Source organism: Opisthocomus hoazin, chromosome 7, assembly GCF_030867145.1.
Source record: "Opisthocomus hoazin isolate bOpiHoa1 chromosome 7, bOpiHoa1.hap1, whole genome shotgun sequence".
Lineage (NCBI taxonomy): Eukaryota > Metazoa > Chordata > Aves > Opisthocomiformes > Opisthocomidae > Opisthocomus > Opisthocomus hoazin.
Window position 1 is genome coordinate 48335968 of NC_134420.1, and position 13054 is coordinate 48349021.

At 41.2% G+C, this 13054-nt stretch overlaps 1 protein-coding gene across 5 annotated transcripts in view; it reads left to right on the forward strand.

Moving 5' to 3' along the window:
* The window catches only part of TTLL5 (tubulin tyrosine ligase like 5), a 150530-nt gene that overhangs the window by 67760 nt on the left and 69716 nt on the right, over positions 1-13054 (forward strand). For all 5 annotated transcript variants that reach the window (XM_075425856.1, XM_075425855.1, XM_075425858.1 and 2 more), the window contains one exon: positions 2696-2886. In XM_075425856.1, the coding sequence (XP_075281971.1) occupies positions 2696-2886 (191 nt within the window). The remainder of the gene's footprint in view (positions 1-2695; positions 2887-13054) is intronic.

Sequence of the window (13054 nt, forward strand, 5' to 3'; positions counted from 1 at the left end):
TGTACAGGGAATCATAGAATCATTTGGGTTGGAAAAGACTCTTAACAGTCATTAACCTAACACTACAAAGTCCATTACTAAACCATGTTCCTAGGCATCACATGTATACATCTTCTAAGTACATCCGGGGATGGTGACTCAACCACTTCCCTGAGCAGCTTGTTCCAGTGCTTGATGGCTCTTTCAGTGAAGAAAGTTTTTTGTAATACCCAATCTAAACTTCCCCTGGCACAACTTGAGACTGTTTCTTCTTATACTATCCCTTATTACCTGGGAGACCGACACCTACCTCACTACAACCTCCTTTCAGGTAGTTGTAGGGAGCAAGCCCCTTAGGCCTGAGCTTTGAACTCAGCCTTTTAGCTTATTTGAAAAGAGCTGGGAAATGAATTATTGTATATTTTTGCTTGATCTCGTGTTTATCTTTAGTGATTTTAATGTAGTTTTGGTTAGCAGAAGTCCTGTCTCAGTCTATGTGCTGTTCTTAGTTCTGTGTTTCTCTCTCATGCAGAGAAATATTTTAATGAAACCTCATAATTGTTGAATACTTAAAGGCATGTCAAGACTTACAAAAAAGATATATCTGAATGAATCATTACTGTATCTCATTCTTTAGGACCTTTCAGCACTACCTTATCTAAGAGTATCTTAAAAATAAGATGTAGAGACCTCTTATTTACTGTTGTGGGGTAGAATATAGTTGAGCAATGCAACTTTAGAGTGTAAGGAGTCTTAAGGGTAGAATAAACTGTGGGAATTTATGGATGCAGAATGTAATCTGTTAGGAAAGTTTTGGGAACACACACAGGCTAACACCTGTGGTCCTAATTATATATATATATATATATAAATGATGGAATATATTTGCTGTGGGTTGTACGTCAAGGGTCAGCACGTGTTCACTAGGTTGCTGTATATATAGACAACCTTTCTAGCATTAAAATAAATCTGACTTCCCAAGTGAGATGCTTATTTAAAGGGCTCTATTTGTTTCTGTACTGGGCCCAGTCTTGTTTAACTTCTTCATCAGTGACCTGGATGAAGAGTTAGAATGTACCCTCAGCAAGTTTGCTGATGACACCAAACTGGGAGGTGTGGTGGATACACCAGAAGGCTGTGCTGCCATTGAGCGTGACCTGGATAGGCTGGAAAGTTGGGCAGAGAGGAACCTGATGAGATTCAACAAAGGCAAATGCAGGGTCCTGCACCTGGGGAGGAACAACCCCATGCATCAATACAGGCTTGGGGTGGACCTGCTGGAGAGCAGCTCTGTGGAGAGGGACCTGGGTGTCCTGGTGGACGACAGGTTAACCATGAGCCAGCAGTGTGCCCTGGCTGCCAAGAAGGCCAATGGCATCTTGGGGTGCATTAGGAGGAGTGTGGTCAGTAGGTCGAGGGAGGTTCTCCTTCCCCCTCTACACTGCCCTGGTGAGGCCTCATCTGGAGTACTGTGTCCAGTTCTGGGCTCCCCACTTCAAGAAAGATGAGGAGCTACTGGAGAGAGTCCAGCGGAGGGCTACAAGGATGGTGAGGGGACTGGAACATCTCTCCTACGAGGAGAGGCTGAGGGAGCTGGGCTTGTTCAGCCTGAAGAAGAGAAGGCTGCGAGGGGACCTAATATATGCTTATAAATATCTGAAGGGTGGGTGTCAGGAGGATGGGGCCAAGCTCTTTTCAGTGGTGCCCAGTGAAAGGACAAGGGGCAATGGGCACAAACTGAAGCACAGGAAGTTCCGTCTGAACATGAGGAAGAACTTCTTCCCTCTGAGGGTGGTGGAGCACTGGAACAGGCTACCCAGGGAGGCTGTGTAGTCTCCTCTGGAGATGAATTTCAAGACCCACCTGGACAAGGTCCTGTGTAGCCTGCTGTAGGTGACCCTGCTTCGGCAGGAGGGTTGGACTAGATGACCCACAAAGGTCCCTTCCAACCCCAACCCCTACCATTCTGTGATTCTGTTTTTAATGAAAAATGTTATAGATTTAACTTAGGTAACAGCAGCCAATATTCTGTGGAATTGGGTGCCATTAGATATATTATGATAACGAGAATACGGGTTTGGAATTGACGAGAGCTCAAATAGGCAACAACCATGCAGAACAGAAGGCTGTATTTGCCCTAAAATCTGCAGAAAGTATCATATCTGCTTTTGAGAGTCCAGCGGAGGGCTACAAGGATGGTGAGGGGACTGGAGCATCTCCACTACGAGGAGAGGTTGAGGGAACTGGGCTTGTTCAGCCTGAAAAAGAGAAGGCTGCGAGGGGACCTTATAAATGCCTACAAATATCTGAAGGGTGGGTGTCAGGAGGATGGGGCCAAGCTCTTTTCAGTGGTGCCCAGTGACAGGACAAGGGGTAATGGGCACAAACTGAGGCACAGGAAGTTCCGTCTGAACATGAGGAGGAACTTCTTCTCTCTGAGGGTGACGGAGCCCTGGAACAGGCTGCCCAGGGAGGTTGTGGAGTCTCCTTCTCTGGAGATATTCAAGACCCGCCTGGACAAGGTCCTGTGCAGCCTGCTGTAGGTGACCCTGCTTCGGCGGGGGGGTTGGACTAGATGACCCACAGAGGTCCCTTCCAACCCCTACTATTCTGTGATTCTGTGATTCTGTGATTCTGCTTTTGGATCTCTATGATCAGCAGGCTGAGAGAGTCTGCCATACTGCTCACTAAGCGTATCCAAATGTTTGTTTGGTAGGTTTGTGCCATCGCAGTCCAAGTGGGCAGCGTGTGGGCTCAGCCAGGATGCACAAAGATGCAGAAGAACCTGCTTCCCAGGGCAAACGTTATAGGCCCGGTGTGGTAGCAGCAGAACTGCAGCAGCTGGCAGAAAAGCAAGCAGCCTGTCAGTATTCCCCACCAAGCCACATCAGTCTCCTTACACAGCAGGTATGTAAGCAGTAAAGCTGGAGTTGCTGTGACAACAGAACAGTCTGTCACAGGCTTCTGTGTCAGCACTGGGCTGGACTGAGACATGCTAGTAGGTGTAAATCTCATTAAAATTTATTTCTGTCACATTGTTTTTTTGCAGTGTTTACAGCGACCAAAATTTTGATACTCTGTGAGATGACAAGAATGTTGCTAAAGTCATTTTATAGAAGAAAGGGAGACTGGGCAGAGGATTAGAAAATATGTTATGAAAAACCAAATCCATGCTTGGTCTTATTAAACAATAAACCTAAGTCTTCTCAGATTTGTGCTTCCATGTGATTTGCTTCCTCATTCCTCCAGTGTGTCATCACAGTCCTGGGAATGAAAGTCTGCAGAATGGATTCTCGTGTAAATTCTATATTCCAATAACATTGTAAAGACATAATGAAGTACTTACTAGCATGAAATATGATAATCCTTTTGCTAAGCATGGTGGCATAGATCAAATTTACATTGGCTTCTGGTAAAATTCCACTTAGTTTCATACTTCTTTTTGAGTTATGTCCTAAATGGCTACATATGTAGTCAATTTTTCTTTGTAATATGCTATAGCTGTGTTCATCCAAGGTGTTAAAGTTGGACGCTTCTCAGTTAATTAAGCTGCCAACTGGAAGTTCTCCAGTATAGGCATTTTGTCTTGTAAATTATTTTTTTCCCTATTTACTTGGTAGGGACAAACAGGTGAAGTATCTTTGCTCTGATACTTTGATTTTGGAAGTACTGTTTTAACACTGATGTTTTGCTAAGTTTTCTGAGGCATGTTTAATAGCTGCTGCTCTTGCTTCTTTTTGTTTCTTTCAATTTTATTGTTATATGTTTGGAATTTGAATATCTGGTTAGATGATTGGCAATATGTCTTCTTCAAAAGGTGGGGTGCATTTATAACTCTGGGAAGCTGAATAGATTTTTTGGACCCTTCTATATCTAGTTCAAGGTTTTGATTCAGTCTGGGCGGTTCCAAAACTAACACAGGCACTCTGGTCTTTGCAGATATGTCTTGGAACTTTAAAGGATAAGTCACAAAAACAAAGCGCCTTCGTGTTTATGGACTCAGCAGGGAATGTGAGCACTGAATGTACCAGTGATGCTGAGGCCTGATCTTGTATCAGGCCAGACCTTCCTTAGCGAATTTGATTTTTCAAAGCCTGAAGTGATATGGGGAACATCAGGAGAAGCTTGTTTGCTTGTCCAGTAATATTCAGAGCTGTCAGTCTGGTCCTCTTAATGAAAATGGAATTCAGCTTTTTTAAGCTGAACTTTGGCAGTAAAACTGTTCAAAAAAAATCTGGTAGTGAAACATCTTCATTCAGGAAATGCTAATTTGTTGAAAGCCAAATATATGATGGAAATTGCCTCCTTGGATGAAAATTAATATCTAAACAAATATTTGGGGAAAAAAATTGAAATGTATCTGTTTCATTTCAGTCTTTTCAGAAAAGAACTTTTAAAAATAAATTGATAGACTTTCTGCCTAAAACCACTCATCTCCCACTCAGCTCCAACTGCTGTGGTTTCTTAAGTCTGTCTAGAGAACCCAAGTTGTCCTCTTGCTGCCATTTATATAGCTATTAGATGATTTTTAAACTTTATATTCCTATTATAGCTAGTTACTGCGAGTTAAAATAGGAAGTGTGGAAGGGGGAATCCAAAGAGGAATCCACAAAGACCTACATGGGAAGGGCTGTGTAGCTTCTTGAGCACAGCTGTGTTGGGGGCCAAAGGAGCATACTCTGGTAAGCATAGATGGTGGAGGCTGAAACCTGTTTAGCCACTAGTCAGTCAATTGTGTAGCTATACTCAGATCTGAAAGTGACTATGAAGAGCAGTGGTAGCTCTGGAAATGTGTTGGTCATGGCAAATGTGTCTGCATTGCTTTTTGCTTCTGAGTTCTCCCAAGATACTTTCCCACAGAAGAGGTGAGAAATGTGTAGAAGGAGAATGAAGGTGCCAGTCCCCTTTTTTGTGACAAGCAAACAATAAAGACCTCACCTCCTAGCAGACAAAGTATATTTTCTGCATGAACTTGAAATATTGTGTATTCAGCTACATGGTGTTTGTGCAGGCTTTGCTTCTGTAGTGAAATATAGAAATACGGGTTGGGTTGTGTCTTGGTGGTCTTCTGTCATCATGAAAAAGGTCTGTGTAGAGAGGAGTTCACAAGTCAATGAAAAGTTTAGAGCTGGAGCTCTGTCTGACAATGAATTTCCTTCCTGAGCTTGTGTCAAGTCAGTTCTAGACGACATCTCTCTACTGTGATTCTCCAGACTGTGTTACTGCAATAATCCCTTTGGAGAGATGAAATCTGAACCTTGCTTAGTATGAAAATTTGGATTGTTTAGTTGAGGACAGTTCTTCTTTTAAGGCAATCTGGTTCTTCAGTAATGAATTTATGGCACGTAGTAATTTCGAAGCTGAGACTATTATTATTATTTTAATCATACCTGAAACAGCAGTGTTTTGGAAGGTTCAGATGTAACTGCAAGGCCCGAAGGGGAGCATAGCTAAAGCATATGGCTACTGCTTGTGCTTTTTTTTTTTTTTTTTTTTTTTTTTTTTGTCCTGGACACATTCTACTCTTGTGTCATCTAAGAGTCATTCTGATTACTTTTTTGATCCAGTCTGGCTTTTAAAGCCTGTCTTACAACAAGTACCAAGGGTTTTAGTTCTGCGGGAAGACAAGGATGCCATGACAATGAAGGGTGATAAGAGGTACCAGCATACAATAAAAGCATAATAATATGGCAGCAAGTGTCTGTACAGGCAAAACTGGACGAGCCAAGCAAGGGTTGCGCTTATTGTTGAGGGACCTTGAACCAAGATGCCTGGCATTGAGCGATAGGTACGGATGTGGATTTGAAGCAGGGGGATTGAATGAATAGAAGTGCAGGCATTACAGAATAGACTGGCAGTTTGGAAAGTGATTTGTGGAAGGGTAGATACTGGTGAATCTGTTGGGAGCGCTGCATGGTTATAGATTTGGGCAGATAAGGAATTGGTGTGAACCAGGAGGAAGGAAGACAGGGGCAGAAGAGATGGAGAAACGTGGGGGAGGATTTAGTAAAAGGCTGGAGAGAATTGAGAAGCCAAAGACCATTGCTATGGATTGAAAGGTAGAAAGACTTAGGATGGGAGTGTTTGGGGACTCTGGGTTATGAAACCCTCGTGGCTTTGGGACAGGAGAAGCAAGGGATTGAAAACAGAGAGAAGGTTAGAGATGAGGCTTGTATGAGGGTTTAGGTAAACAGGGCACTACTTTCCTATGCATTTTTAGACAGAAGACTGTGAATTGTTATTTTCCCCCTTTTCAGTCCTCTGTTTAAGCAGCTTGAAATACAATAGTCCTTTTTAAAGTAAAAGCATTCTGAAATAAATTGGCATGAAGATGACCTCTGGAAGAGAATATCACTTACCTAAATAATAAAAAAAGTACAATTGTTTAAAGCCACTCCAGAAACGTGGAGTTAGTCTACCTTGTTGGAAAGTACCTGGCTGGTATGAAATGGACTTGATATTTGGATTTAAGTATGTTTAATGGCAAGATTAGAACTATTGATTTGGAGGGTGGTGTGTGAAAGAGACCTTTGAATATACTACTATTGCTGTAGACTGTGTTTCACATTAAAGTTCTTGCCCTTGGAAAAGAGAGTTGAATGCATTTGTTTGTGCCTTGGTTCCCTGTGTTGTGCCCAGCTGTGTCTTAGGGCTGGGGGAATACATTACCTCTTTCCAAGAGCAGCTGGGAAGCTTGTTTTCCTTTCCCATTCTTGTGAGAATTGCTTCTGGTATAAGCGTACGAGAGTGGCTCTCCAGGGTTCCCAGGAATGTAGCCTTAACAGCTGTGCTTGGAATCATGTTGCCATTATGGTTGGGAGTCCACCTCTGTGCCTCTTCAATCCCTGCTGCTGCTCACTGTTTCATACCCATGTCCAGAGCACTTGCTTCATGTTTTCTCTCTTACACTCTTGTATTGTACCCCCTATATTAAATCATTGCAATTTATTAAGCCAATTGGCTGCTGAAATGAGAATGTTCAAAGGGAAAATTTTAAGTGTAAGTAACTGACGAGCTTTGAACAAGATATTTAAAATCTGTCATCTTAACAAAACAAGATTTTTGTGATTACATCAGCTTTCTGTCTTGTCAGTCCTCTCCATTTACTTCTGAAACACCAGATGGGAACTTCAGTGATACTCATAAAGGGAACGGTTCTTACAGTATGGGAGGTGGAGATGGTAGGAAGGTAAAGCCTTAGTGATGTGTGGTTTCATTGCCTTGTGCACAGTTAGTTTTCAGTCTTCACAAACTCTCTTGCAAAGTGTGTGAGAACATTTTGCCTTTCATTAATTTGTGTTTTTGAAAAATATTTTTTGTTATATTGTATAAAATTTCATCAGTGTGCATCTTTATGCTTACAACATGGAGAAAACAAGGGTGCCTTCACAGTGGTATACAATAGAAATATTGTCCTAGAATCCATAAGAATCATTACTTAATCCCCTGCATCGCTGTATAATGCCTTACTGCCCAGTTGCAGGAATGAGAGAGAGAAGAATAGAGAGAGAAAGGAGCGGTATTATTTTATCTTAGACTAGAAAAGAATCAGCTGCTTAGGTAACTTCTGTAACTGTCTTTAATGGTAAGTGCAGGAAAGATTTTTACCTTAAAGACACACAGGAGTATGACAATCACAAGTTAGGTTATGAAAGATAAGTATTCAGCATTACAAATTAATAAATACAGTGAAGGTGCTAGGGAGAATATTGTTAAATAAAGCTGTTAACAATGAATGTTAGTTTTTAGTTCTGAGGAATTTCATTCCTTTTTTTTTTTACTTGAAAACCACAGATTGACAAAACTTTTGTGATTACATAGAACCTAATAGTAAAGCTGATTTGAGGTTATGACAGTGTGAATTATGTACCTCTCTCCATAAGAGATCTTTCAAACACTGCCTGATTTTTGCAGTACTTGCCATCTAACTGTAGTACTCCACAGTATTCAGAATTAACAAGGTATTCCTCTAGTCAACTACTCAGGAAGTCTGGGACCAAGCGACACAGAGATCTCTATGGAAAATGTTTGCCTTTGAGGATCCAGCATTAACCTGCTAAGTTCATGCCCGAGTAGGATAATAAGGAGGTATCTGAGCTCTGTCCAAATTCCAAAAAGTTTCAGCTAAATTAGTCTTGAAGATTATACATTCTTACCTGTTTCATGAAAAACGTTAAGAGCATAGAAATGCAAGGCCTGTGAGAGTGTTTCAGTCGAGGGCTAAAATCAAGTGGAGTTCAACATACCTGTTCTATTTGGACTGCTGCCTAACCAGCCAGAATGCATATATTAATTAGCAGTGAACAGGCTTCTAATCTGGAACTAGCTGCAACGTGTGCTACTGCTTCTTGCTTCCAAGTTAAGGGGACACAGGGAGGAAAGATCTTGAGGATATCATAGGTAGCAGTCTTGTGAATGATGTTGTTATTGGCCAGGGGAACACGTGGGGATGCCACAGGAAATCAGATTTCCTTAAATATGCTATTGATAAAATTTACAGTCTAGGTCTGTAGAAATAAATTTTTGAGGATATGGGCATTAGAGATTAAAGAATTTCTTTTGCATTATTTTTTGCTGTAGTAGATACAGAGAAGATACATTTTCTTTCCAGATAATGAAGTTAAGCTCCTATGAGAAAAGTTAAGCAAAAAATTGTTTTGTGAGACTTGTGTTGCTGGATGGTATATGTTTAGCAGTTCAGAAATGCAACAGTGAAGTGCCAAAGTTTCTACTGAAAGGTGCGGTCAGTGGTTAAGTGTTGCAGAGGACAGAAAGGCAAGAAATGTGCTTATCTGTAATAAGGACCCTAAAGTTTCGTGTAAATTAAAGCAGTGTGTCTTGCTCCACAAGCAGATGCATGTTAAACTGAAATAAAAATGGAATTTCAGTTCACCCAGATAAACATAGTTCAGGAAAAAAAACCAAAAACCCAAAACACCCAACCCATGTCTTGAACTATTAGAATTCTTTGAAATGAGAAAAATAGCTTCTAGTGGAACTTGTTCAAACTTTCAAAAAAGTTCTTGACAAGCTTTGAGCAAGGAGTGTTAAGCAAGCCAGGTATCTGTAGGATGAGAGGTAAAGTTTTGTTACAGATTGCAAACAGACAGAAAGCAAACAAAAGAAAAACTAGCCAGTTTGGTATACAGCAAGTGGATAACTGAAGACGCAGAATACAGGATGCACATGGAGTGTAAAATTGAAGATTTGAAAGGAGAAGGTTCATAATGACTGGCATATTATTACCAAAAGAATGAATATAAAAGCAAGTTATTGCAAGTTAATGTGGGGTGTGAATTTACAGTAGATTAACCACTCTGTAGTGTTCATCCATGTGAACACATGCTTGTGCAGCTCATGTTTACGATGTGAGGTAACTTCTTGTTACCTTCAGTATAATGTGGGCTACAAGTGTCTAGATGTTCAATTACTGTGAAGTTACATGTGTGCTGTAAACTTAAACTTGAGCCTACATTCAGGTAATTAGTCAATACGTCTGTATTCCTTTGTTGATTGTTATGCGAAAAGCTAAGAGAAATTTAACTACGGCTTTAACTGGGCAAGACAATGGCAGATGAAGTTCAGTATTTACAAATAACTGATTACATGACAAGCAGTAATTTTAACCACTGGAAGTAGTAAGCTTTGAATTAATCATTCAGGGAAGAAAAAAACAAGTTTTGTTCTGGAACACTCAGTGGAAATACCTGTTCTAAGTCAAGCGTTAAAGGCAACAAGCAAAAATTATTAGCATGTTTAAGGAACAGGGTAGGAAATAATATGTAATTATGTAAGCATTAATTACATGCCCTCCCTTGAAAAACTGTTTTCAGTTCTGGTTGCCATTCCTAAAGCGAATTCAGGAAAAATAACTGGGATTCACAGATGAGGGACTACAACAATTAAGTGCAAAATGCATTTTAAATGAGAAAGTGTAAAATACTGTTTGCTTGTTTAGGGAGGAGATGGGTATGAAGGAATTACAGAGCAGTGGATGACAAGGTAAATAAAGTTGATTTTATTCATATTTCCCGTAATAAGAAAGGGATATTCAGTTCAGTAGGAAGACATCAGAATAACAACTGATAATAAAAGTGAATAGTTATTATCACAGAATACACTTAGCTTCTGAAACTTCGTGCAACAAGATACCATTAAAGCAGAAAGCTTAAAAGGCCATAGTTACTTCAGGCAGAATAATGATCATTTTGCAAATGATAGATCCCTAAGTCTTAACATACAAAAATAAGAAATTTTCCTTATCCATGTTTCAGATGCATGGAAACTAAAATTTCTTCCATCTTCTGAAACATGTCAGGCAGGATAGCAAGTTTGCTGGGCCACTGCTCTGAACTGAACTTTTGCCTTTAAAACTGAGGAAGGAACGTGTGCCATGCTGCTGCTTCCATATTTATGACTTTTTCTTTGCTACATTTGCTTTACTGTAGTCAAGCTAAATATTTCCTTTATAAGTGGGTTACTGAGAGACTTGGGAGGAGTTCAGTATCTGAAATCAGCGGTTTCCCTAGTTATGACATGCAAATGATTGCTAATTATTTTTACAGAGTGATGATGTCTTTGTTGGTATGTGTAGTGTAGTGGTTCACCTGCAGTGTTGTCAGTGTGTTAATGATACTCAACTCAATTTTTCAGTTGTCCTGAAATTGTCTTGTTCACTTTGCCCATTGCCTAGCATGAGCCGAAGATAGTAATGGTACTACTGGAGCATCAAGGCAGATACATTGGTGGTAAACTGGGGAATGAAGCCTCAGGATACAGTTCAGTAAACTGCTTTAGTTGTAAAGGGACTCAGTTGTCTTTCTTGCCTTGATTTGTGATGTGAGGATCTTACTGGCTGCTATGTTACTTCTGGACAGCTGAACTAAGGGTTTTTTCATCTGTACCTACTGTTAGCCATTGGCCTTTGCTGATGGATAGATGGATAAAGGCTGTGATCAAAATAATACAGACTTCTTTTCCCTGTGCTATATTCCTTACCAGGCATTAATCCTGAAGTCTTTATTTTGTGTGTGTTTAGCATAAAATATTTCCATGTGCCTGTAGGGCAGAACTTTATACGGGGAGGACATTAAAATGCACAGCATGCGTGCAGATCCAGAGCTAGGTGGCTGGATCCTGGACATGTATGTGGTTTTGATTGGTGAATAGCATGCTACTTCTATCTGAAATATGCTGTAAGGTAAAAAGAAGGTTTTCTTCTGCAGTGTGGAATCTGTGTGAGGTCCCTATCACTAGCTGGTGTGGGGGCCTGCAGTTGATATCTACCAGGCTGTAGGACTTTGTAGTTATTAATGCTAGTGAACTGAAGAATGCATTGAATTGGCCAGCTTCACAAGGAGGAGGAGAAGGAAGAGAGGGAGGAGGGGAAGCCTGGTGGGAGCTCTGCCCCTCTCTGTGAGGCAGAGTGTGAGGTTTCAGGACCCAGCTATCATTAGGAATAGCTCCAATTCTTCTTGCCAAGGCGTTTAATCACAGGGATAACATCAGACCACCCAGGCGAGGGCTATACCGAGCTGCCTGCATCTCTGCTGTGCAGCCAGTCAGTGCCCAAGATCCAGCAGCCAGCATTACTGCAAACATGCTGACAGATCCACAGGAGGATGGGGCACTTTTCTTATTCTACGCTTTTCATTTGGACAGAAGGTGGAAATTTTGCAGATGAAGCAGATGAATTTTACTAAACCTTAGGACAGGAGGGAGGGAGTGAGGAAGAATTGGAACGGGCACTTTACACTGCCCCAGAGTGACCTTGTGGGAATAATGCCACAGGAATCCCAAAATAGCGAGCTTCAGCTTAACATCAACTACAAAAATATTTGAACCCACACCACTCCTCAGTTACCTGTCTTGGTTAGACAATGTGGTACCCTGGCCTGCCTTGTTCTCAGCAGTGGACAAGTGCCACAAAGCAAACTGCCAATGTGCCAAAATACATTGTACGGGACCCAGTGGGCATCAGCTTTTGGTTCTAGACCTGAGCAGCACAGCATGGTGACTGCAAGAAGACCATGAAACTAAGGGAGCAGCAAATACTTGCAGAAATTTGATAGGGATGTTTTCCCCACTAAAGGACTTTTTTTCAGTGTTAGTCCCTTGCTTTGACTCAACGCACTTTATCTGCACTTAATCAGGTTTATTTTCCTTATGTAACCATTTGGTTTGCTTTTACCCTTCCACTGATGGAGAAGAGAAGTGTAAAGGAAAAAGGCATCTCACTGTAACTAGGAAGAACAAGAAGCCAGGAGATGAAGTCTGAGGGATATTTTTCTTTCCTCTTTCAGACAGCTCTGCACTGTTGCAGCACCTGATCTCCTCCTCGTCCCCAGGCTATTCATGCAGGAGTTGGAATTACTTTCAATACTACTGATTTGTAGCATCAGCAGTAATATAACTGGTCTCAGCAGAGGTTGTAGGAAGCAAAAATGTTAGTGTAGTTTCTGCAGTGCTTGAATTGAGCCCCTTCTGCTCTGAGGGTCCAGAGGGAACAGGAGTAGAGGCTTTTGTTATGATGCAGCAACATCTGCAGATCTGCAGAGATTCATTAAATGGGCCAGGCTGCGAGCTAGAACTTATGTTATGGGAAAGATTACACCCTGATCATCAACCGTTTGGCAGGACTGTGCTTTATCAAAATCAATCCCACTGGACGTTATAAGGCAGAGAGTGTCTTACATGAAAGCCTGACTTTTTCAGAAGGAAGAGGGGAGTTCAGCCATCCGCAGCAGCAGCACTAACTTGGGGTTTTTTTTTCATTGTTAAATGGATGCATACACTGGAGACACTACAAAGGAATTTGCAAGTTTGTCAGGTTTCCCAGGAATGTCTCTGGCAGGTCTTTGTCTGGAACATTTTCTGGAGACTGGAACACTTGTGCTCTGTATGCATATGTATATCCTGTAAGCTGGTAAGCTCCACAAGCAGAGAAGGAATGTTACAGGCCTTTGGCCAGATCAGCTGTGGTACACACACAGATTTCACACTTCCCAGCCTCTTAGCCCCATTTTTTTCCTTTCTTCTGGCTGGTTGTTCCTGCAAATTCAAATCTATATGTAAA